This window comes from Leopardus geoffroyi, chromosome D4 (genome assembly GCF_018350155.1).
Source record: "Leopardus geoffroyi isolate Oge1 chromosome D4, O.geoffroyi_Oge1_pat1.0, whole genome shotgun sequence".
Taxonomy (NCBI): domain Eukaryota; kingdom Metazoa; phylum Chordata; class Mammalia; order Carnivora; family Felidae; genus Leopardus; species Leopardus geoffroyi.
In genome coordinates this window covers 63502568-63528740 of record NC_059342.1, presented here as the reverse complement: position 1 = coordinate 63528740, position 26173 = coordinate 63502568, and the positions used below count along the sequence as shown (strand labels likewise).

Below are 26173 nucleotides of genomic sequence, written 5' to 3'. Positions count from 1 at the left end.
GTCCTTGGCCCAGGCATTGGGATAGTTTCCATAAGCAAAGGAGCAGAGATTGGACTCTCCATGGCTATTCATCTAAAACAGGTCATAGCCACCGTGCTTATTAATGGACCCAACTTTGTATTTAGCACTCCACAGGTATATCATGGTCAAATTAGTCAGCCCTTGTCCTTCTCTCCACAGTTAGTATCTATCAATGCCTTAGGGTTAGCACAGTTCCAGTATTGTTTTGAGGAAGCTAGAAGTAAAGCCAGTGAGACCTTTTTTCTCCCCATTGAAAAGGCCCAGGGACATTTCCTCTTCATTGTGGGAGAAGATGATAAGAGTATCAACAGCAAAGCATATGCTGAGCAAGCCACAGAACAGTTGAGGAGAAATGGGAAGGACAATTGGACCCTGCTATCTTACCCCGGGGCAGGCCACATGTTAGAGCCTCCCTATTCCCCACTGTGCTGTGCCTCAAAGCTCTCCAAACTCCACCTGTTCATGCAGTGGGGAGGAGAGGTGACCCTGCATGCAGCTGCACAGGAGCATTCTTGGAAGGAGATCCAGAAGTTTCTCAGGAAGCATCTCATTCCAGTTGTGACCAGTCAACTCTGAGAAGAGAAAATGTTCCTGAGAAATAGAGAAGCAATATCAGACCTTCACTTGATTTTCATGGAACAATGTCTTCAACCTCTTATTGCGGGAGGTTATAATAAGAGAAAGCAAGAGGATGGCAATGGTCATGTCTTGACTTGGGAAGGGAAAAATGGTTCCCACTTAATCCAGCATCATACACAGAGGATTTTCTATTCCGAAAAATAAATTTAGGGCTCTACCTGCCCTAAAATTTTCCAGTTTATAATTATAATAGCAATTCTCTGGAGGAAGAAAGTTACCAAAATGAACTACAGAATCCCCTGGTTTATAAAACAGACATGTGTAAAATCAGGTGCTCATATTTGCTGATTTCTTAAAACTCAAGTTCAATATGTTTAGATTTCTCATTGAAAATATGCTCATGGCTCATGGTTACATCATTGTCACTGAAAAACTAGAGCATTATTTTAAGGCAATATGGAAGCTGATACGGAGGTAACATGATTGAGTCGGTCTACAATAAATTCAACAAATGCTAATAAAATGAAATAATTTTTGTGTCTAAACATACAGCATTTTAAGAAAGAAACAATCTGAGATTCACAGAATTGCATTTTAGGAAAGGAGCCATGAGGGTGTGGATTGTGTACCATAGGGGCTGGCAAACTGTTTCTATGAAGTACTAGATAGCAAATATTTTTGGCTTTGTGGGCCATACATAAAGTCTCTGTCATTATTACTGGCTTCTTCCATTAAAGCACAAAGGCAGCACAGGCTGTAATGAATGACTGTGGCTCTGTTCCAATTAAATTTTCTTTATGGACACTGACATTTGCATTTCATATAACTTTAACATGTCACACAATAGTAATTTTCTTTTCATTTTCTTCCGAGTATCTACAACTGTAAAAGCCATTCTTAGCTTCTGGGCAGCAGAAAAACAGGCTGTAGGCTGGATTTGGCTCACAGGGCACAGTTTGATGACCCTGGGTTTAGAACAATCCAGATTACTTTGTCCCAAGTACACATTCTCTAAGGGGCAAGTCACCATCCAAATATTCCTGAGCTACTGAATTGCAATGGATGAATGTGAAAGGTGATTAGTAGATAATCAAGTGAAGATAAACCAGCAAAAACATATTTGAATGATTTTGTAGGTGTGATGGGGGGAGCCAGTGAGGAATTAGAATAAAAGTCACATGGGGACACTTCATTGTATCTGCCTAAACTCTTTTTCTTTTATTTGATGTCTGATATTCCCTATGTTGGGCATAAAATTATTCCATTCAGTATGACTGAGGCTACTAGCCTCTCCTTTCTCATTCAGATAAGTTTTCACATCTCCCAGACCTAGTCAATTAGAATATGTCACTCCTTTGGCTATAATAATCGTGAAATTGCAATGGCTAATATCTCCTGTGCTATATGCTATCTAACAACTATATATGTTAGATGTTATATGCATTAGTTGTATATGCCATACGCTATATAATAGTTATCATAGTGGGTTTAATGGGTATAATTATTATAATTATTATTTTTATTTTTTGAGAGAGAGAGGCCACAGATGAGCGAGGGGCAGAGAGAAAGAGAGAAGTGGGGCTCACCCGAAGTGAGGCTTGAGCTCACCTTAAGCAGGACTAGACCTCACAAACTAAGATAATCACCTGAGCTGAAGTCAGATGTTTAATCGACTGAGCCACTCAGGTGCCCTATGGGTATAATTATTTTGTTTCCTGTTTTGGATTTTAAGAAGAATGACTATGGTTATGAGGTATGCTGTTAGTGTTTGGTCTGATATATATCCCTTGATTTCTAGCTTATGGGTTTTCTTTTTTTTTTTTTTTTTTAATATTTTATTTTTTAACTAATCTCTCCCCCCAACATGGGGCTCAAACTCACAACCCTGAGCTGAAGAGTCACATGCTCTCCCAACTGAGCCAACTAGGTGTGCCCTGTATTTTATGGCTTTTCAAAACCAAGAAGGTTCTGTGTTTTTTTCCACATAGTTTTTCAGTATCACTACTACAAAGATTGGCATGAATGCAGATCAAATAACATTCTTGACCAGCTTCTCTAACCTTTTAGTAATGTAACTAGTCTGATCTCCAGGCATTGGCCTCTTATGTACATCGATGTACCTGTCCTTTTGGCATCGTCCGGGCCAGCTGGCCAACCCACTCTCACTCTCTGCATTTGCTCCACTTGGCTTTTATTGCCCTTGCAAATTCTCTGAGTGTAAGTCGTGTCTTCTGTCAGGTCCCTGGTAGATGCATATACCCCATATCCTATGCTAAAGGGTCAGCTTACACTACACCATGATGATCCCAGGGCCGACCTGCTGGCCATCAGCTCTTAGCTGTCTTCCGTGCCCAGCACTGTGAGAATGTGGGAGCTTCTGAAACTCACAAATCAGAAGTGGAGAGACACTCGCAGGAAGGTTTTGCTCTTTCTTTGGCTCTTCATTCCTTATGAAGGCTCCCGTGGCACATAAAGACTTATATTAAATACCTTTGCATGCTTTTCTCCTCTGAATCTGTCTTAAGTCAGTTATGTTCTCAGGCCTGGTCAATATACCCTAAGAGGGTGTGCATAATGAGAGGGGAAGAGAGATTGATTGATTTTAAGAAAGTGGCTCCTGTGATTGTGGGAACTCAAATCTGCAGGGTAGGCCAGCAGGCTTGGACACCCAGGGAAGAGCTGGTGTTGCATTCGTGAGTCTGAAGGCAGACTGGAGCTAGATATCCTTCCTCCCGAGAGGACCTCAGCTGTTTCTGCATGGTGCATGCCTGCTATTAGTAACTGTGGATGCCTCTTTTCTACATAGTCATCACCTTACCATCCGGCGTCCCCAGTCTTCTTTGGCCACATCCCTTAGGGGCCCATGGTTTTCTGATGTTTTCTGCTCTGAGCAGCAGAGTGGAGAAGACCTGGGTCTATGCCATCTAACCTGCTCCTCACTTTATTACCTGGGTGCCGAAGCATCATGACCTGCTCACCTTTTCTTGCACTTCTCTTAGAATCTTTATGAAAATGGGGACCTTGGATGGCTCAGTTAAGTGATCAACTCTTGATTTTGGCTCAGGTCATGATCTCATGGGTCATGAGATTGAGTCCTGCGCTGTGTGGACCCTGCCTAAGATTCTATCTCTCCCTCTCCCTCTGTCCCTCCCCTGCTTGCATGTATGCACTCTCTCAAAAAAAAAAAAAAAAAAAAAAAAAAAAAAGAATCTTCATAAAAGTGATACTAATATCTGCTGCCTTCCTCACCCACCTCACATCCCATCCTGGGATCTGCCTCTGGGAATTAGTCACTCAACTGGGAACCTTGCTACCCTGCCTAGGTACTTCTCATCCAGTGTGATGGCTGTGTGCCAAGACACCGTTGTCTTCTCTCAGAACTTTCAGCCTGTCCATGACTTCCAAGAGCAGCCCTTTCTCCTCGAGGCTTGTATTTCACTTGTAATACATGTATGTATCACTCCCGTTTAAAAAGCTGAAGCACAAGGGACGTTAAGCAGTCTGCCTGAGGTCAGTCACACTGCTAAAGAGTCAGGGTTCCAATCTAGGTCTCTGGTTCCAGAGACGGGTGGTCTTCCAGCCGCACCTCACGGGCTGCCAAAGATGCAAAAGTGAAAAGACATGGCACCCTCCCTCAAGCAGGTGGCAACCTGGAAGCATAGGCCATGATCTGTAAACTTGATGACTTGTACACTTTGACAAGAGACATTGACTCATGAGACTAACCATAGGGCGGACTTCAGGGATTCTGGCCCTGGGGAGGCATTTTTGCACTGGGAGGGCTTCTGCGGTCCCTTGGAAGAGTGGTTTGCACACCAGAAGATGCCTTGGCGATTCCCTGCCAAAGATACAGACCCTGGAGCCTTATTCTGGTCAGAGCCTCCAGGGGCAGGGCCCAGGAACCTTTACCTAACAGGCCCCCGGTGAGCGTTAAGCCCACACTCTGGGCTCTGATGCTGGGTAACTGGGAGTTACCCTGTTAGACACTATCAAAAAGGCAGTTGCCTAAGACACCAATGACTTAGAGGAGGAAATAGAAAAGGATTTGGAGTGAAGGAGACCAGAGCCAGGGATTGAGAGGAGGAGTCAGGGAGAGGCTTAGAAACCAGAGCTGTGTGATGAAACACAAGAACCAGTGGGACTGAAAGGTGCAGCAGCTCCACTAAGCCTCTGTCCTGACCCCGCGGCGGCACCGGCTGGTAGTCCCCTCACAGGGGACCTATAGAAGGAAGGAGCAGCTGATAGTTTTGTGACACAACTTCACTTTGGAAGCGTGGGCTGGGGTGTTCGAACGAGAACACATCAGCAAGCAGAAGGGCTTCCTGTTGGCTCAGCAAGCCGTCCTGCTCCAGGCCGCTTCCTGCAGAGGAATTCAGGGTGAGTGAGTGTGCAGCAGTCGGGGATGTGGGCATGCCGCAGACAAGGTCCTTTCGGTATTTTAGCCGCTTGGTACCTGGGAAGGCGGCTTTCCTTTGGCTGCCTTCCTCTCGTCTGGATGGGCAGCACAGCTCTCTGAGGAACCTGCAGTTAACGCCCCGGGGTGGCCGGTTGCTTGGAAAGGCAGGTATGTCAGATGCATCCACCCAACAAGAGACTGTTTGAGACTATTTTGGGGGCAAACTGCACACTTGGCTGTAAAAGTCAGGATCCTGCTAATGTGAACTTAGAGACTTTCTTTCTTTCTTTCTTTCTTTCTTTCTTTCTTTCTTTCTTTCTGAGGGAGTTGGGGAGGGTGAGGGGCAGAGGGAGAGACGGAGGGAGAGAGAGAATCCAGAGCAGGCTCCATGCTGACAGCACCCTCGTGGGACTCCATCTCACCAACCGGGAGGTCACCACTGGAGCCGAAATCAAGAGTCGGACGCTTGACCAACTGAGCCACCCAGGTGCTCCAGGGAGAGACTGTTTCTTGATGGGAGAAATCTTCCTCTGGGATTTCTTGCTTGGAAGGAGGGGGAGGAAGTGCCTGTGATGAAGAGCAAAAAGCCCCTAGAGGGAATGACATTCTGTTTCTTGACTGGTAATTTTAACTTCTGTGGGTGACCTTTTGCTCTCATTTTTTCCTGCCTCCTGCTGCTGTAGTGTCCGGCCAGTTCCTAACTTCCTTTTCTCCTGATGGGTCAAAGTCTCCCTGGGGTGTAGCCTTGATACCCTTCACCCTGGGAGTCTGTATGCCTGGAACTTATGCCACAGTATGGCTGTCAGCTCTCAGCTCCTATCGGGTTGCTTCCAGATTGCCCAAGTCTCTCTCTGCAACCACCACAGGGCTGATCCTGTGTGACGCAGCTGGTTTCTTGCCCTTCGGCTGCTTTGTGGCTTTGGCTTCCTGGATTCTCTGCAACGTGCAGGGTGTAGCCTTCGGCTGCAGAGAAGTGAGCAAGCCTGGAGACTTTATTCCATTGCATTTTGAAGAGTCTCACCTCTTCAGAAGTAACCTATGAAAATTCAGTTGGGTTTCTGTTCTTCTTCATACTCTCTCGGAGAAATTTTTATTCTTTTTTTTTTTTTTTAAACTGTTCCATCTATCTTTTATTCTTCCTTTTAATTCCTCAAACACTTACTGAGCAATCACTATGTGCCAGGAACTATTCTAGAAACTGAAGAATAGAGTGTTGGACAAGGAATAATTCTTGCCCTTGAAGAATAATTTATAATCTAGTGTTAATAGACTATTCTAGGGTGATGGAAATATTCTATATCTGCATTGTCCAATGCAGTAACCACTAGTTATATGTGGGCTTTTGAGCAATTAAAATGGTTACTGTAACTGAGGGATTAAAATTTTAATTTAATTTATTTTTAATAAATTGAAATTTAATTAGCTATATGTGGCTAGAGGCTACTATCTCGGATAGAACAAAAAGGGTGAGAGATAAAGAAGCAGATTTTTACAATATCATATACTAAGTTTTATAATAAGATGGTTGGTTGGACTGGTAAATAGGTTGGGGTTAGTTGTAAAAGGCTTTCATTGCATCAGATTATAAAGGGCACCAAAAACAAAGGGAACTTCAAATCCAAGACTGACAGGTTCAGCTGGTAAAGAAATAATAAGCCCTTGTTAGATTCCGGACAGCTTATTACTTACATAGATAGTGGAGGCAAGAGAAACTGAAAGTGCCAGCTGTCCGAGTCCTTGTCTTACACCCTGAAATAATGGCATTGAAACAAAAGGGGCCTCATGACTTCAACAGAGTTGTGAGGTGCCTTGTTGCTGAGAAACCAACTCCAGACTGCAGCAAATGGTCACAGAGCCTGTGGCTCTGCCCTTGAAGGGGGGGTGTGGGTGTGAGCCAGAAAGTCCTGTGCCTCTCTGGAACCAGGGAGGTGGATGGGAAAACTGTCTCGCGGCAGTCTCCTATAATATAGGGAGAGACAGATAAGAGCTGCAAACCTCCACTTATAAAATAAACCAATCATCGGGAATATATAGCCAATAATATTGTAATAACTTTGTCTGATGACAGGTGGTAACTAAACCTTTCGGGGTGACCATTTGGTAATGTGGTTAGTTTGTTGACCATTTGGTTAGCTTGTTGAATGTTGTATACCTGAAACTAATGTAATATCACATTTCAATTATATTTTAAGATAAGAAAAACAAGTGAGAAAACAATCTTGTGAAGCCTCCTCTAAAGATCATCTACCTTGCTATGTTCCTGGCAGAGTCACAAGGCATTCCATCCAGATTTAGGTCATAGTGGTACAAGTTTTGCCAGTGAATGCCTGGAAGCTCTCCAGGGTGTGGTCATGAAGCCATTCCCCTGCTAAAGGTCTCAATGCTGGGCCAGAGGATTTAGAGTTCACCTTTATTTTTTATTTTTTAATTTTTTAATATGAAATTTGTTGTCAAAATGGTTTCCATACAACACCCAGTGCTCATCCCAACAGGTGCCCTCAATAACCATCACCCACCTTCCCCTCCCTCCACCCCCATGAGCCCTCAGTTTATTCTCAGTTTTTAAGAGTCTCTTATGGTTTGGCTCCCTCCCTCTCTAACTTTTCTTTTTTTTTCCTTCCCCTCCTCCATGGGATTCTGTTAAGTTTCTCAGGATCCACATAAGAGTGAAAACATATGGTATCTGTCTTTCTCTGTATGACTTATTTCACTTAGCATAACACTCTCCGGTTCCATCCATGTTGCTACAAAAGTCCATATTTCATTCTTTCTCATTGCCACGTAGTATTCCATTGTGTATATAAACCACAATTTCTTTATCCATTTAACAGTTGATGGACATTTAGGCTCTTTCCATAATTTGGCTATTGTTGAGAGTGCTGCTATAAATATTGGGGTACAAGTGCCCCTAGGCATCAGCACTCCTGTATCCCTTGGGTAAATTCCTAGCAGTGCTACTGCTGGGTCATAGGGTAGGTCTATTTTTAATTTTTTGAGGAACCTCCACACTGTTTTCCAGAGCGGCTTGCACCAGTTTGCATTCCCACCAACAGTGCAAGAGGGTTCCTGTTTCTCCACATCCTCTCCAGCATCTATAGTCTCCTGATTTGTTCATTTTAGCCACTCTGACTGGTGTGAGGTGATATCTCAGTGTGGTTTTGATTTGTATTTCCCTGATGAGGAGTGACATGGAATGTCTTTTCATGTGTCTGTTGGCCACCTGGATGTCTTCTTTAGAGAAGTGTCTATTTATGTCTTCTGCCCATTTCTTCACTGGATTATTTGTTTTTTGGGTATGGAGTTTGGTGAGCTGTTTATAGATTTTGGATACTAGCCCTTTTTCTGATATGTCATTTGCAAATATCTTTTCCCATTCCGTCAGTTGCCTTTTAGTTTTGTTGATTGTTTCCTTTGCAGTGCAAAAGCTTTTTGTCTCCACGAGGTCCCAATAGTTCATTTTTGCTTTTAATTCCCTTGCCTTTGGAGATGTGTCAAGTAAGAAGTTGCTGTGGCTGAGGTCAGAGAGGGTTTTTCTTGCTTTCTCCTCTAGGGTTTTGGTGGTTTTCTGTCTCACATTCAGGTCCTTTATCCATTTTGAGTTTATTTTTGTGAATGGTGTAAAAAAGTGGTCGAGTTTCATTCTTCTGCATGTTGCTGTCCAGTTCTCCCAGCACCATTTGTTAAAGAGACTGTCTTTTTTCCATTGGATATTCTTTCCTGCTTTGTCAAAGATTACTTGGCTATACTTTTGTGGGTCCAATTCTGGAGTCTCTATCTTGTTCCATTGGTCTATGTGTCTGTTTTTGTGCCAATACCATGCTGTCTTGTTGATTACAGCTTTGTAGTAGAGGCTAAAGTCTGGGATTGTGATGCCTCCTGCTTTGGCCTTCTTCAAAATTCCTTTGGTGGATAGGTATTTAATCCTATCCGGAGTCTTTTGTGGTTCCATACAAATTTTAGGATTGCTTGTTCTAGCTTCAAGAAGAATGCTGGTGCAATTTTGATTGGGATTGCATTGAATGTGTAGATAGCTTTGGGTAGTATTGACATTTTAACAGTATTTATTCTTCCAATCCATGAGCACGGAATGTTTTTCCATTTCTTTTTATCGTCTTCAATTTCCTTCATAAGCTTTCTATAGTTTTCAGCATACAGATCTTTTACATCTTTGGTTAGGTTTATTCCTAGGTATTTTATGATTCTTGGTGCAATTGTGAATGGGATCAGTTTGTCTTTCTGTTGCTTCATTATTAGTGTATAAGAATGCAACTGATTTCTGTACAGTGATTTTGTATCCTGCGACTTTGCTGAATTCATGTATCAGTTCTAGCAGACTTTTGGTGGAGTCTATTGGGTTTTCCATGTAGAATATCATGTCATCTGCAAAAAGTGAAAGCTTGACTTCATCTTTGCCAATTTTGATGCTTTTGATTTCCTTTTGTTGTCTGATTACTGATGCTAGAACTTCCAACACTATGTTAAACAACAGTGGTGAGTGGACATCCCTGTCGCATTCCTGATCTCAGGGGGAAAGCTCTCAATTTTTCCCCGTTGAGGATGATATTAGCTGTGGGCTTTTCATAAATGGCTTTTGTGATGTTTAAGTATGTTCCTTCTATCCTGACTTTGAGGGTTTTTATTAAGAAAGGATGCTGAATTTTGTCAAATGCTTTTTCTGAATCAATTGACAGGATCATATGGTTCTTTTCTTTTCTTTTCTTTTATTAATGTGATGTATCACATTGATTGATTTGCAAATGTTGAACCAGCCCTGCATCCCAGGAATGGATCCCACTTGATCATGGTGAATACTTCTTTTTATATGCTGTTGAATTCGATTTGCTAGTATCTTATTGAGAATTTTTGCATCCATATTCATTAGGGATATTGGCCTGTAGTTCTCTTTTTTTGCAGGGTCTCTGTCTGGTTTAGGAATCAAAGTAATGCTGGCTTCATAGAATGAGTCTGGAAGTTTTCCTTCCCTTTCTATTTTTTGGGACAGCTTGAGAAGGATAGGTATTATCTCTGCTTTAAATGTCTGGTAAAATTCCCCAGGGAAGCCATCTGGTCCTGGACTCTTATTTGTTGGGAGATTTTTGATAACTGATTCAATTTCTTCGCTGGTTATGTATCTGTTCAAGTTTTCTATTTCTTCCTGTTTGAGTTTTGCAAGCGTGTGGGGGCTTAGGAATTTGTCCATTTCTTCCAGGTTGTCCAGTTTGTGGGCATAAAATTTTTTATAGTATTCCCTGATAATTGCTTGTATCTCTGAGGGATTGGTTGTAATAATTCCATTTTAATTCATGATTTTATCTATTTGAGTCCTCTCCCTTTTCTTTTTGAGAAGCCTAGCTAGAGGTTTATCAACTTTGTTTATTTTTTCAAAAAACCAACTCTTGGTTTCATTGATCTGCTCTACAGTCTTTTTAGATTCTATATTGTTTATCTCTCCTCTGATCTTTATTATTTCTCTTTTTCTGCTGGGTTTGGGGCATCTTTGCTGTTCTGCTTCTATTTCCTTTAGGTGTGCTGTTTAGATTTTGTATTTGGGATTTTTCTTGTTTCTTGAGATAGGCCTGGATGGCAATGTATTTTCCTCTCAGGACTGCCTTCGCTGCATCCCAAAGCATTTGGATTGTTGTATTTTCATTTTCATTTGTTTCCATGTATCTTTTAATTTCTTCTCTAATTGCCTGATTGACCCATTCATTCTTTAGTAGGGTGTTCTTTAACCTCCATGCTTTTGGAGGTTTTCCAGACTTTTTCCTGTGGTCTATTTCAAGCTTCATAGCATTGTGGTCTGAAAGTGTGCATGGTATGATCTCAATTATTTTATACTTATGAAGGGCTGTTTTGTGATCCAAGATGTGATCTATCTTGGAGAATGTTCCATGTGCACTCGAGAAGAAAGTATATTATGTTGCTTTGGGATGCAGAGTTCTAAATATACCTGTCAAGTCCATCTGATCCAATGTATCATTCAGGGCCCTTGTTTCTTTATTGATCCTGTGTCTAGATGATCTATCCATTGTTGTAAGTGGAGTATTAAAGTCCTCTGCAATTACCACATTCTTATCAATAAGGTTGCTTATGTTTGTGATTGTTTTATATATTTGGGGGCTCCCATATTTGGTGCATAGACATTTATAATTGTTAGCTCTTCCTGATGGATAGACCCTGTAATTATTATATAATGCCCTTCTTTATCTCTTGTTACAGCCTTTAATTTAAAGTCTAGTTTGTCTGATATAAGTATGGCTGCTCCAGCTTTGTTTTGACTTCCAGTAGCATGATAGATAGTTCTCCATTCCCTCACTTTCAATCTGAAGGTTTCCTCAGATCTAAAATGAGTCTCTTGTAGACAGCAAATAGATGGGTCTTGTTTTTTTATCCATTCTGATACCCTGTGTCTTTTGGTTGGAGCATTTAGTCCATTTACATTCAGTGTTATTATTGAAAGATACGGGTTTAGAGTCATTGTGATGTCTGTAGGTTTCATGCTTGTAGTGATGTCTCTGGTACTTTGTGGTCCTTGCAACATTTCACTCACAGAGTCCCCCTTAGGATCTCTTGTAGGGCTGGTTTAGTGGTGATGAATTCCTTCAGGTTTTGTTTGTTTGGGAAAACCTTTATCTCTCCTATTCTGAATGATAGACTTGCTGGATAAAGGATTCTTGGCTACATATTTTTTCTGTTCATCACATTGAAGATTTCCTGTTGTTCCTTTCTGGCCTGCCAAGTTTCAGTAGATAGGTCTGCCACTACTCTTATGGGTCTACCTTTGTAAGTTAGAGCCTATCTTTAGATGCTTTCAGAATTCTCTCTTTATCCTTGTATTTTGCCAGTTACACTATGATATGTCATGCAGAAGATCGATTCAAGTTACGTCTGAAGGTAGTTCTCTGTGCCTCTTGGATATCAATGCCTGTTTCCTTCCCCAGATCAGGGAAGTTCTCAGCAATGATTTGTTCAAGTACACCTTTAGCCCCTTTCTCTCTCTCTTCCTCCTCTGGAATTCCTATGATACAGATATTGTTCCGTTTGATTGCATCACTTAGTTCTCTAATTCTCCCCTCATACTCCTGGATTTTTTTTATCTTTCTTTTCCTCAGCTTCCTCTTTTTCCATAATTTTATCTTCTAATTCACCTATTCTCTCCTCTGCCTCTTCAATCCGAGCTGTGGTCGACTCCATTTTATTTTGCTCCTCATTTATAGCATTTTTTAGCTCCTCATGAATATTTCTTAGTCCCTTGATGTCTGTAGCAATAGATTCTCTGCTGTCCTCTATGCTTTTTTTCAAGCCCAACGATTAATTTTATGACTATTATTCTAAATTCTTGTTCGGTTATATTGTTTAAATTGTTTTTGATCAATTCATTAACTGTTGCTACTTCCTGGAGTTTCTTTTGAGGAGAGGTCTTCTGTTTCATCATTTTGGGTAGGCCCTGCGGTGGCTCCAAACTGCAGGGCACTTCCCCTGTGCTGTCTGGAGTAACTTGTGTTGGGCGGGGCCGCAGTCAGACCCAATATCTGCCCCCAGCCCACCACTGGGGCCACAGTCAGACTGGTATGTACCTTATCTTCCCCTCTCCCAGGGGCACAACTCACTGTGGAGTGGTGTGGCCCTTGTCTGGGCTACTTGCACACTGCCAGGCTTGTGGTGCTTTGATAGGATTTGGTGTATTAGCTGGGGTGGATCTGGGTGCACTGGGGCGGGAGGGGCAGGCTTAGCTCGCTTTGCTGTCGGTGGTCCCCTGCGGGAAGGGCCCTGCAGCACCAGAGTGAGGCAGGCAGACCTGTCAGAGGGATGGATCCACAGAAGCACAGTGTTGGGTGCAAGCAAGTTCGGGCAACTGGTTCCCTTTGGGATTTCAGCTGGGGGATGGGAGAGGGAGATGGCACTGGCCAGCGACTTTGTCCCCCTGCCGAGCTGAGCTCTGTCTTCCAGGGCTCAACACCTCTCCCTCCCGGTGTCCTCTCGCCCTCCCACTCTCGGAGCAGAGCTGTTGACTTATAACATTCCAGATGTTAAGTCCCGCTGGCTGTCAGAACTCATGCAGTCTGGCCCCTCGGCTTTTGTAAGCTAGACTTTGCCGGGCGGGCTTGCCGGACGGGCTGCCCTTTCACTGCCCCGGCTCCCTCCTGCCAGTCCATGTAGCATACACCGCCTCTCCGCCCTTCCTACCCTCTTCTGTGGACCTCTTGTCTATGCTTGTCTCCGGAGAGTCCGTTCTGGTAGTCTTCTGGCGGTTTTCTGGGTTATTTAGTCAGATGTGGGTGGAATCTAAGCGATCAGCAGGACGAGGTGAGCCCAGCGTCCCCCTACACCACCATCTTCTCCCAACACTTAGAGTTCGCCTTTTAATGACTCTGGCTGTCATTGAAAGTATAAAGCAAGAGAGTGATTTGATTACTTTTGTGTTTTGTAAAGATCTGACAACATTGCAGAGATTAGACCGGGGAGTGCAAAAGACTAAACAGGGAGGAAGAATTGGATAAATGGATGAGAGTTTATGGGAATGAAGTGGACAGCACAATCGATAATCACTTACTGAATACATGGATTGCAGCAGGTGGGACAAAGACAAGTCAGACCAGATCCTGCCCCCAAGAGACTTACAGATTAACAGGAAAGTGAAAGCACAACATAAATGGTTCTAGTATAAGGTTCAGTAATATATTAAGTGCTCTGAGTGGCATGGTGGAGACTCCTCTTCCCTGTGCACAGTAGGTGCTTTATTGATAATGATGACAATACAGCATTGGACAGGATAAGCTTTAAGGCTTCTTACAGCTTATTGTGAAAGTCTATGAGGGTCTGGTTCCGAGAGGCAATAAGCCTTATCAACTGACAAAGGTGTTAATCCCTGTCATAATATGTGGAGTAGCTGGGATGCAAATGAGAATAAGATAATAGAAATGGAATACAGGGAAAACAGGAACTTAAAAAATCTTCAAAAATCAGCCTATTGGATCTTCAGACATGTTTGCAAAAGGCAAATGCTTACTAAAATACAGAAGAGTGGCATAATAAATAACAGGGTGTGAAAAAATTCTTGAAAAAGCAGTTCTTTATCACAGTGTTCTTCTTGTCCCATCCATACTTGACAATGCTTTTCTTACACTGTCCACACACTTGGCAATGCTTATAAATAATAGCAAAGTGTCAGAGGGCAGCTGAGTTGCAGTGCGTAAGAATTCATTTTTCAGAAGGCAAATTTCCCTCTGATTTTCTCTTACAATAGAGTCTATTCCCTTAACTCATTTCATGAAGCATAAAGGGAGTTTAGAGTAGGTAAATCAGGAAGGAGAGGCAAATGTGATCAGCCTACCACCCTTCTCTCCATGCAACGTAGTGCTCACTAACCGTCAAGAGCCTCCTCTATCTTGCATCCAAAACTGAAAATGAACTTAGTCAAATGAACATGATCCTTTTGCCCACTGCCCTTATGGGATGAAAAACCTGTAAAGAAATCACTGATAGGACTGCTCGGTCACTATCCATCCTTGAGTGCACTAGCATCACATGACACTTGAAATTCAAAAACTTTCTTTTTTCCTCAACTAAGAACTCTAGTGGAACCCCTGCATGACATTCTGCAGAACCTCAGTGCTCCTCAGAACCCCAGTTGAGAAGCCCTGGTGTAGAGGTACAAAGTCTTCTTTCACACGTGTGTGCATGCACACATATATATGTGTTATGTGTGTGTATTTTAATCCAGGACTCTTCTTGCTTCTTGAATATATAAGGGAGGGATGACACATAGGCTTGAGAAGTCCGAGGTCTGTTAGACTTACAACCAACTTCTGGAAAGGCAATCTGTCCAATTTTGCCTTAGATCCCTACCCAATCCTCATAAGGGTCCTCCCTGCCTTGTCAACTTGTGAAAGATGCTGATTTTATTTAGCTTATATTCCAAGGGCAATGACACTAGGGTTGATGATCATCTGGTCCCTTCCTAGTCTTTCATGGGGAAACCTGAGACACCATTCACAAGCACCCACTGTTGACCTGTCAAGTGGTATCTTCTCTTGAGAGAACTGCTTCTTATAGGAAATTTCACTCTAATCTTTTGCATATACATTGGTGGAAATAGCAAACATGTAGATATAGAATAATAGTGACCATTATGAGGAATTTCTGACAAGTCAGAGTGACTGGTGATCTCTGGGTCCCCTTTTTTTTTTAATTTTTAAAATGTTAATTTATTTTTGAGAAAGAGCTTGAGCAGGGGAGGGGCCGAGAAAGAGGGAGACAGGATCCAAAGCAGGCTCTGTTCTGACAACAGGAGCCTGATATAAGGCTCAAACTCACGGTGAGATCAAGACCTGAGCCAAAGTCAGACACTCAACCAACTCAGCCACCCAGGTGCCCCTCTGGGCGACCATTCTAAATAGGCAAAGGGAAAATATCTCTGGCACATATTGTATTAGGTATCCATTGCAATGGCCCCAGGTTGAGGTCACATGGTATAAACATAGCTGCTGGGTATCCATCTCTGGGCTCTAGAAAGCAGTTCTATCACTACAATTTGCGTCAAGATTTTGTTGAAGAAATGGTGCATACCTATGTCGAAGTTTAATATAAGAAATCTATTTCAGAACTAAATATTGGAAAGGTCTCACTTCTTCCTTTTCCCTGAGGAACTGGTAACTTTTTCTATGAGAATAATTAGAGCAATGAAACTGCCCAGATTGCCTTTTCTCCTCTGGCTATCACTAATTTGTTTAGGGCCAAACCTACTACAGCTCACAAAAAGTTCTAGTTTTCATGCGCCAGGGTCTCTTTGACCAATGTCTCTGATTTTGTTCATATTTTCCCCATTCTATTTTATTTTATTTTACTCTGTATCTGTTATCTGTAAACAGGTTCAAATTTGTTGTAGATATGAGGAATGGAAGAAAGAAGGGAAGTGAGGAAAGAGAGAAGAAAGGACAGGAGCAGGAATGTAAGGAAGGAGGAAATGCCCCACATTTTGCTCATTAATGAAACGGAGTATGATCCAGTGTCTATTAGTCTCTTTACTATAAACAGCATTTTAACATTTATCACCCCATTGGAAAGGCAGAAAAGCAGAGACAAGATCATGGAGTTTTATTTTCCTATGAAAAGAATAAATAATGGGAACTCGAAAAAGAGCTGAAGGTTGGTTTTATAATGGCAGGGATGGATCAGAAACTAAAACAAAAAAGAAACAACATCCTAGTATATTTCTTGTTTATGTAACTCTGCCCCAGCTAGGTATGGGGATTGAAAAGCAGCACTGATCTTTCCTGTAAGTGCTCTACCATGCGTTACCTCCTTAGATCCTGGCAAATACCCTGTAAAATAGGTCACATGGGTATTATCTTAACTGAGGAATTAAAACTCAACTTACCCCAAACCATAAAACTAATGTTTACGACAGTGTTATAATGGATAAGGCAGGAGGCTGTGGTTCAGCCTTAGCTTGAATTTCCAGTTCTACTGTTATGTATGAGGTTTGAAGCATGTCACTTGTTTCCTCTTATGTAAAATGAGAATAATGTGTCCTCTTGCATGTCTCCTTTTCCCTCCTGGAAATGTTCTGTGTATTTTGCACGAGGTCTCTAGAAGCAGAACTTGGCCAGACCTAATGCAAGCCTCGTCTTGGTCTTTTTCCTGGGATTTCAGTCTCCAACTCAAAGTCTTCTCTCACATTACAGGGCACACTACAGGTCCCTCTGCCAGTTGCCAATGTTCCAGCTGACCGCCACCCCGGCAAGTGCCCTTGTAGATGAGCCAGTGCATATCCGAGTGACAGGCCTGCCCCCGTTGCAGATAGTGACCCTCACAGCATCCCTGAAGGATGAGAAGGGGTATGTGTACCAGTCTAAAGCCTTCTACAAGGCGAATGAGGTTGGTGAACTGGACCTAATGGAGGCTCCTTCAATTGGAGGCGACTATGTGGGGGTCCACCCGATGGGTCTCTTCTGGTCTCTGAAGCCCGAGAAGGTTTTCCGGAGGCTGATTAAGCAGGATGTGATGAACAGCCCCTTTTATGTCACTCTGAACCTATATGACTCAGTTTATGTGCAAGTTTCCACCACAGATCAGCCTAGGGCCAGCCAGACGGTACAGCGCTGGTTCTCAGGCCCTGGCGTACAGCGGGTGCAGATCCGAGAAGGTCGTGTGCGAGGAGCCCTTTTTCTCCCTCCAGGTGAGGCCAATCTTTGGTGATATGGAAAACATTGTTGACAATTATAAAAACAAAAACAAATGGCATCAAATTATTGGAGAACTAATATTTCGATACATGATAGTTTAAAACCAACACGCTATTTTGTGTGTGAGTGAAGGTGGAAATCACGTTGCTCATCCCGTACTTCCCTTGATATCCACTGGGCCCTCTTTTCACTCTTTCTGATCCCATTCTCTTTTCTTTCTGTTGCTTTCAGGGGAAGGTCCTTTCCCAGGAATCATGGATTTGTTTGGGGGCAGAGGGGGTCTGGTTGAATTTCGGGCCAGTCTTTTGGCTACCCATGGCTTTGCAGTGTTGGCATTAGCATATTTTTCCTATGAAGATCTGCCTAAAAATCTGGAGGAGATCGACCTGGAGTATTTTGAGGAAGCTGCTAACTGGCTATTAACTCATCCCAAGGTATTTATTTATTTTTTTCTAAGTTTATTTACTTATTTTGAAAGAGAGAGAGAGTGTGAATGAGCAGGGGAGGGTCAGAGAGGGAAAGAGAGAATACCAAGCAGCCCTTATGTGGGGCTCAAACTCACAAACTGTGATACGATGATCTGAGCTGAAATCAAGAGTTGGACGCTTAACTGACTGAGCCACCCAGGCACCCCAATCCAAGGTATTTAAAATACTTTTCATTCTACCTTGCAACATTATAGTGAAAAAAAAAAAACATAAATGTTTGTTTTGCCTATTTTACCAATCTGTTTGGACTTGGGCATAGCAGAGTTTACTCTTAAAATGGGGATGATAATATCTACCTCGTAGGATTGTTGGGATTGGTGGTGATCAACTTACTGGCACAAAAGACAATAAATGGTGGATATATTATGATCATTTTCAATGGGAAGAAAAAGCCAAGAGTCCGCACATTTGAAGTGCATGTGACTTGTTCATCAGTGGCTCTTCAATTTTCATCAGCCGCTGATCTCCAATCATGAATTCTCTGACTTGAAGTGTTTTCAAACTTCAGTGATTGTCTCTGCATGGGGTAATACTGGAGTAAGTCACACTAAAGAGTCCTGAGACTAAGAACATGCAGAAGTTCCGTTTTAGAGCTGGGCCACAGGATTAGAGCAGAATTATCAGCAAAATGGATGTGGCTGCACCATCTGATTAGCTGAATTAGCTCTTCAGGTATCAGATCTAGGAACAGAACTAAGCCCAAAGTAAGTGTCCAAGTCTAGAAGCCAGGGTAGGGAATGGAATCTGGAAAGGAAGGATCATTTTAGAACTCTGTCAAGTCTTGTTGTACCATTGAAAATGTCATCCATGGCCCAGAGGCTTTGTTATCAGGTGATGAATGTGAATGGGTGATTTTTCTAAGCATATTTGGCTCTTTTTAAAGGATTGCCCAGATAAAATGTTTAAGTGAAAAATTTTCTTTCACTTCAAATTTAACTATTTGTGACATTATCTGAGGAGAAAGGGCAATTGTCAAAATTCAGTTAAAAATTTTTTTAAGTTTACTTATTATTTTTTTTTTTTAGAGAGACAGACAGCACTAGTGGGGGAAGGACAGAGAAAGAGACAGAGAGAGAGAGAGAGACAGAGAGAGAGAGAGAGAGAGAGAGTGAGAGAATCCTAAGCAGGCTCCGTGCTGCCAGCACAGAGCCCAACACGGGGCTTGATCCCATGAAACCACGAGATCATGCCCTGAGCCAAAACCAAGAGTCAGATGCTCAACCGACTGAGCCACCCAGGTGCCCCAAAATTCAGTTTAGATTTAGATTCATCAGAAGAGGTGCAGTTCCCACCTCTGCCCCTTGATACTGTTGTAACCTTAAGCAGGGCTTGTAAACTTCCTGAATCTCAGTGCTATTATGGAAGGACAAGCTGAGACAACTTATGTGTAGAGCACTTAGCTGAGGGGCCGGCATATATAGTAAACTCTCAATAAATCCACCGTGTCATGTTTGCCCATCTGGTTTTACCCCTCTCCCTTCCCCACATCCTCAACCAGTCCCAAAGTGTTTTAGGGTCTGTTCCTGAATCTTTCTCAATACCTCACACCCTGTCCACCGTCCAGGCCACTGTTTTAGTTTGTTGTCATCACTGCCCCACTGTGGTACCGCCATAGTGTAGTTTCCTATCTCTCGTCCCTTGCTCTCATCCCTTGCCCCAGTCCTGTCCTCTTATGGATGGTTCCCAAATATGGGAGCCCACTGGATTTCCCCATGGATATGCTATATTATCAGATTCTTGGGCCCACTCAGAACTATTGAAGTAGAAATGTGAAAACTGGATCTTGGAAAGCTCTAATTAAAAAAGATTTTTTTTTTTCAGGTGATCTGATGAAAGAAAGGTGCTGGGCATACAAGTGTAAGCAAAGTAAACATATCAGGTTGCAATGTATTTGCTACTGTCTGTCCAAATGCCCTTCCTTTCCCTACTCATATTTCCCCCCAGGATTTTATTTATTTACTTGTTTATTTAAGTATAGGAGAGGTCCCTAGATGCCTGGTACCTGACCCTAGGATGACCTTTCTTTCTTTCTTTCTTTCTTTCTTTCTTTCTTTCTTTCTTTCTTTCTTTCATGTTTACTTATTTTTGAGAGAGAGAGACAGAATGTGAGCAGGGGAGGGGCAGAAAGAGAGGGAGACACAGAATCTGGAGCAGACTCCAGGCTCCGAGCTGTCAGCATAGAGCCCGATGCGGGGCTTGAACCCATGAACCGTGAGATCAGGACCTGAGCCCACTGAGCCACCCAGGCACCCCATAAGATTTTATTTAAATTCGAGTTAGTTAACACCTTTCCCTACTCATCTTCCTAACTTCTCCCTTCCCTCTCTTCCCTCAGCCTTCCACAGAATTAAGGACCCCCTTTCATGGCCTACGACTTTTGCTATTGGACTGGGCACTGGAATTCAATTGTTTATAGAATCCAAGGCTTTCATCTTTACACCCACAATGCTTTCATGATTAGTTCTTAGATTAACGGATGTGCAAAATCTCCGTTGCTGTAAAATGCTATTTAAATATGAGTAACACAAAATATTCTAAAGAACCTAGGGAAATCTCTTTTCCTAGCCAGAGAGAAGAATTTGATTCTTTGTGAAGTTTACCTGCTTGTACTCACTTGATGTTGAACATTGCTGGTGCATTTAGACTCTGCTGTTACAGAACTCTGCCTTTGATGAAGAGTTTTTATTTCTTTTTTGTTTGTTTATTTATTTTTAAGAAAAAGAGAGAGAGAGAGAGAGAGAGAACGAGCAGGGGAGGGGCAGAGAGAGAGGGAGACGCAGAATTGGAAGCAGGCTCCAGGCTCTGAGCTGTCAACATAGAGCTGGACGCGTGGCTCAAAGTCACCAAGTGTGAGATCATGACCTGAGCCGAAGCTGAAGGCTTAACCGACTGAGTCACCCAGGCGCCCCACGGCTTTTATTTCTATTGTTTCACTAGATCATCATAACAATCCTGCAGGGTAGGCAATATTAACGCCCCCATAAGACAAGAAGGTTTTCAGAGGGCAGACAGGTAGGTAAGGTTTTCAGTCATAGAAGCTGGTGAACTCGAGTGCCAGGACTCCCATCCAATATTTTCTGTTTGCTCACACTAGCTTACTGGCCTGTAAGGCGGCTCCTTCGAGTATGGCATGTGATGGGTTCCCTTTATTTTGTGCTTCAGATCCAAAAGCCAGGAATCGGAGTGATCTCCGTGAGCAAAGGTGCAGAGATCGCGCTGGCCATGGCCTGCTTCCTGAAGCAGGTGGTAGCCACCATCTGCATCAATGGGCCCAACGCCATCTATGAATTTCCGCTCAGGTACAAAGATCTGGTCATAACACCCATCCCCTCGTTTATGGAGCGCGTGCAGATTGACGTTTTGGGAGCTATGCGCCTCCGCCACTACAAAGGGGACGCCCGGGATGAACTGAATCAGAAGAGCGTGCTTCCCATCGAAAAGGCCCAGGGTGCGATTCTTTTCATTGTAGGAGACGGTGATGAATGCTTGAATAGCAGGGGGTATGCTGAGCAGGCCTTGGACCAGCTGAGGAGCCATGGGAGAAACAATGGAAGGATGCTGGTATACCCGGGGGCGGGCCACCTCATAGAACCGCCCTACACACCCCTGTGTTATGCTTCCCCACACAGGTTCAGTTCCGGGGTCCTGGTCTGGGGAGGGGACCCTGTTGCCCATGCGGCAGCCCAGGAGCACTCCTGGGGAGAGATCCAGAAATTCTTCAGGGAACACCTTACTCAAACCAGAAGCAAACTCTGAGCAAGGAAGGGCTAAGGGTGATGATGCACTGGGGAGACAGACAATGAAAGTAAGGCAGGAATATGACGGAAAGAGGGGGCTCTCCTGATTTCTCTAGATTCACGGTTATTTTGGACCAACTGGAAGGAAATTGGACAAAATCAAAGGACAAGGGCACAGGTGCATATGAACTATTTCGAACAAATTGGTATGTGATTTGAATTTTTGTAAACCGAATCTTAGTTTATATGTTCCAGCAGGGTACATCGCTGTCTCAAAATTGTGATACCCTTGCAAATTGAATAACCTTTGTACCCCAGTTAGGGATACCTTGGATCCAGGTATTTGCCAATCTAGGTGAATTCCCTGGGACTTGGCAAGTGGTGGAAAACATTTTCTGTTTAAAACTGGGTTTCTCGGGGTGCCTGGGTGGCTCAGTCGGTTGGGTGTCCGACTTCGGCGCAGGTCATGATCTCGCAGTCTGTAGGTTCAAGCCCCGCGTCTGGCTCTGTGCTGATGGCTTGGGACCTGGGGCCTGCCTGTGATTCTGTGTCTCCCTCCCCTCAGCTCCTCCCCTGCTCACACTCTGTCTCTCTCTCAAAAATAAATAAAAATTTAAACAAGAACAACAACAACAACAAAACCGGGTTTCTGACATTTGATATGAAAAGTTCTAATGCTACCATCAAATGTAATGCTTACTATAGGTTTCCAATAGGTATTTTTTTTCTCAGAATAGGGATGTTTCTTTTCATCTCTAAAATATATTTCTTTTTACCATTTTTAATAAGGACTGGGGTTGAATTTAATCATGTGCCTTTGTAGCATTTATTGAAATTAGTTAATGTATTTAAAACAATTAGAATAGCAAATAGAATAGATACATAGCAATTACTGTATCAATTTGCGGTCATTATTTTCATACGGCTTTCTGCCTTCAATCTGTTAATGGGGTGAATGACATTCATTAATGGACTCATTTTGCTTTTGCATCTAATTTTACTACATGATTTTCTCATATTGACTAATTTGAGTTTTAAATTTTCTTTTGGAGTCAACCTGGCCATTTATATTTTCTCAGAATTTCACCTATGTTTTATAGAACACATTTGTCACTTAGAAGTTGCACATATCCCGTTATCTATTGGCATGCTTTCTCTTTTTTCCTCTTGGTCTGACTTGCCAAATATGTTTTTTTATTTTATTGATCTTTTCCAAGAACAGTTTTTGGTTTGTTTATTGGTCAAGTCTTTTTTTCCTGATTCCTTGATTTCTGGGTTTGTTCGTTTTTTTTTTTAATATTTGTTTTTGAGAGAGAGAGAGAGAGCGCTCATCAGCAGGGAAGGAGCAGAGAGAGAGAGAGAGAGAGAGAGAGAGAGAGAGAGACAGAGGATGCGAAGCAGGCCTTGTGCTGACAGCAGCGAGACCAATGAGGGGCTCCAACCCACCAACTGTGAGATCATGACCTGAGCCTAAATCAACCGAGTGAGCCACCCAGGAGCCCCTCTGTTGATGTTGTTGTTGTTGTTGTTATTTTTATCAAACCATTCCTTCTGCCATTTTTGTGTTTATTTTTCTGGCTTCTTGACATCCAGTGTTCTCATTTCATTAATTTCTAAACAGTTTCTGATTTACTCCCCACCCCCAACTTAATCAAAGAGTCATTTTACCAAAGTACAAAGTAGCATACTGTAGATATTTATTGATTATAAGGGGAAGGGGTGAGGAACTTTGCAGTGGAGGGATCACATTGTTACCACTTGAACCCACTGTTCAAACTTAGCATCTTTTAAAATGGTCATTTTTAAAAATTAAATTAAAACAAATTTTTGAGAGAGAGCAGACATGAGCGGGGGACAGGGACAGAGGGAGAAAGAGAGAGAATCTTGAGCAGACTCCATATTCAATGGGGCGCCTGATGTTGGGCTCTATCCCAGGACCCTGGGATCATGACCTGAGCTGAAATCAGGAGTCAGAGGCTATACTGACTGAGCCACCCCTTTTTTAAAAATTTATTTTCTTTAAGTTTAGTTATTTTGAGAGAGAGAGAGAGCAGGGGAGGGGAAGAGTGGGATAGGGGGAGAGAGAATCCCACACAGGATCCACACTGTTAGTGCAGAGCCCAACTCGGGGCTCAATCTCATGAACCATCATGATATCATGACTTGAGCAGAAATCAAGAATCAAATGTTTAACCTAATGAGTCACCCAGGCGCCCCTAACAAAGGTCATTTTTACATGATGTGTTTCATGACAACATGTAATGTGGAGTGCCCTGCACTACTTAGATCTATGTCTAACAACACTATTAAACGTGAACTTAACCAGGGGTGCCTGGGTGGCTCAGTTGGTGTGACTTCGGCTCAGGTCATGATCCCACGGTTTGTGATTTCGAGCCCTGCATCGGGCTCTGTGCTGACAGCTCGGAGCCTGGAGCATGCTTCGGATTCTGTGACTCCCCCTGTCTCTGCCCCTCCCTTGCTCGTGCTCTCTGTCTCTCAATATTGAATAAACACTAAAAAAAAAAAAAAAAAAAAAATGTAAACCTAATCAAACTTTTAGATCAAACTTATTAGTATAGTGGCTAGAGACCAGTTAAAGGGTACTGCAAAGAGACAAACAAATCTAGGTTGTGGGTCATTCTACCACCTGGTCTCATCGTAAGTTAATTAGCAACGGATCTAAATAACTTAGAAAAGTTAGTTGCATGAAAAAATTTGTGAGATTTTTTTTTCCTTTTTGTTTTTGCATTGGAGTGAGCTGTGGGGCTATCAAGCATTAAAAGAGACTTATGAAACATAATCAACCAAATGCTATTTGTGGGCTTGGTTTGAACAAAGTAACTGCAAAAAAAGACTTTTGGGGGACAATTAGAAAAATTTGAAAATGTACTGGGTATTAAATGATACTATGAAATTGTTATTATGTTGTTAGGTGTCCTAATATTGTGGTTGTGGAAAAAGTCACTTCTACATATAGATGCATACTGACATATTTAAAGGTGAAGGATTGTGGTATCTGGGAATTGTTTTAAAATACTACAGGAATATGGCAAAATGTAAATAATTATTACATCTATATTGTGGCTATTGTGAGGTTTGTTATAGTATTTTATGTGCGCTTGCAATGTTTCATAATAAAAAACTCAAAATATAAAAGACACAATGTATTTACCTTTCATCCTCCAAAGGCAAGAACTTTAGCATATGCTATATCTTTTTCTCTGTGATACCCCCATTAATTTCAGATTATTGATTTGTTTTACAATAAATACATATTTAACATAAATAGCTATGCTTTAATGTGTTTTTCATCCTTGTGGTTTCTTATAACCTGTTTTTTCAGTTCTTGGCTTTATCTTCTATTTGGCCATTTTTTAAAGTGCAAACTCAAGTAACTATTTTAAAATACTCTTATTTACCTGAATCTTAGCAAATTTAGAAGTGTCTATTTTTACTTACTTTTTAATGATAATTTTTACACCTATAGAATTTGATGGTAACAGACTTTGGTATTTTTATTTTTGTATCCATTGTTGTCAATGAGAAGTCTGATTCTTGTTACTTTGTGGGATTTTTTTTTCTCTGAAAGATTTTTACAATTTTCTCTTTGTTCTTAGTGTTCTGGAATTTCTTCAAGTTATGAGTAGGGGCGGGTTTGTCATTACTATGTTTATTTTGCTTGGTACCGTATGGGCCATTCCAAACTCAAGACATAGCTGCCTTCAGCTTTAGATATTTGCTTCTATTTTCTTTTTTTTAATGGTTTTTTAATGTTTATTTATTTTGAGAGAGAGAGAGAGAGGGGGAGAGTGCGTGTGAGCAAGTGGGGGAGGGGCAGACAGAGAGGGAGAGAGAGAATCCCAGGCAGGTTCCATGCTATCAGCACAGAGCCCGGTGTGGGGCTCTGTTTCATGGACCATGAAATCATGACCTGAGCCAATATCAAGAGTCTATGCTTAACTGACTGAGCCACCCAGGTGCCTTGATTCTTCTATTGATTTTCTGATCACTTACCCTTTTCATCTTTTCTACTCTCTCCTTCTGGAACTCCAATTAAGAGAACAAAATTCTCTTAATTGGAGTTTCTGGATATATTCTCTATGAATATTAAATTTCTCTCATGCTTCTTTTTTGTAGTCCCTGCCTCCCATGCCTGCTCCCTGTATTCTTGGAGAGCTTCACAGTTTAATTGTTCAACTCACTAATTTGTGCTTCAGTTGCTTCCAAGTTGTATTTAGCTCAAATCTCAGGTATTATTTTGACAATCATTATTTAAAATTTTCCCACTCTATAATTGCATCTGTTTCCTTAAAGCCTGTTCTCATTTTTCCCTCAGTTGTATTGAGATATAATCTAGAAATAATATTGTATAAATTTTAAGGCATGCAATTCGAGGATTTGATGTACATATATGTTGTGAAATGACTACCACAATTAGGTTAGTTAGCACATCCATCACCTCATATAGTTATCAGTTCATGTGTGTGCGTGTGTGGTGAGAGCATTAAAATCTGTTCTCTTAGCAAACTGCGGGTAAACAATACAGTATTAGTAACTATAGTCACCATTATCCCATTGTCATTTTATAGATAGATCAGTAGATATCCTTTCTTATTCCTGCTTTCACCAGTAGCCTTCATGAACACACCCACATTCTGTGCAGAATAATGTCATTGTATTTAAAAAGCAGTATAAACCTTTGGGATTAAGAAACCCACTGATCCCAGCACTACTTGGATATTGCTTTTTAGGGATCTGATTTCA

At 42.1% G+C, this 26173-nt stretch overlaps 1 protein-coding gene across 3 annotated transcripts; it reads left to right on the top strand.

Moving 5' to 3' along the window:
- On the top strand, positions 1-21891 carry BAAT (bile acid-CoA:amino acid N-acyltransferase). Of its 3 annotated transcripts, none has more exons than XM_045470050.1 (4): positions 1-81; positions 16684-17177; positions 17416-17618; positions 20835-21891. In XM_045470050.1, the coding sequence occupies exons 2-4, from the start codon at positions 16715-16717 to the stop codon at positions 21426-21428; spliced, it is 1260 nt and encodes a 419-aa protein (XP_045326006.1). In that variant the 5' UTR covers positions 1-81; positions 16684-16714; the 3' UTR covers positions 21429-21891. The 3 variants fall into 3 exon arrangements, with proteins under 3 accessions (XP_045326006.1, XP_045326004.1, XP_045326005.1); XM_045470048.1 differs by having other exon boundaries at positions 2-135; XM_045470049.1 differs by lacking the exon at positions 1-81 and adding an exon at positions 4630-4977.
- Positions 21892-26173: the final 4282 nt, after the last annotated feature.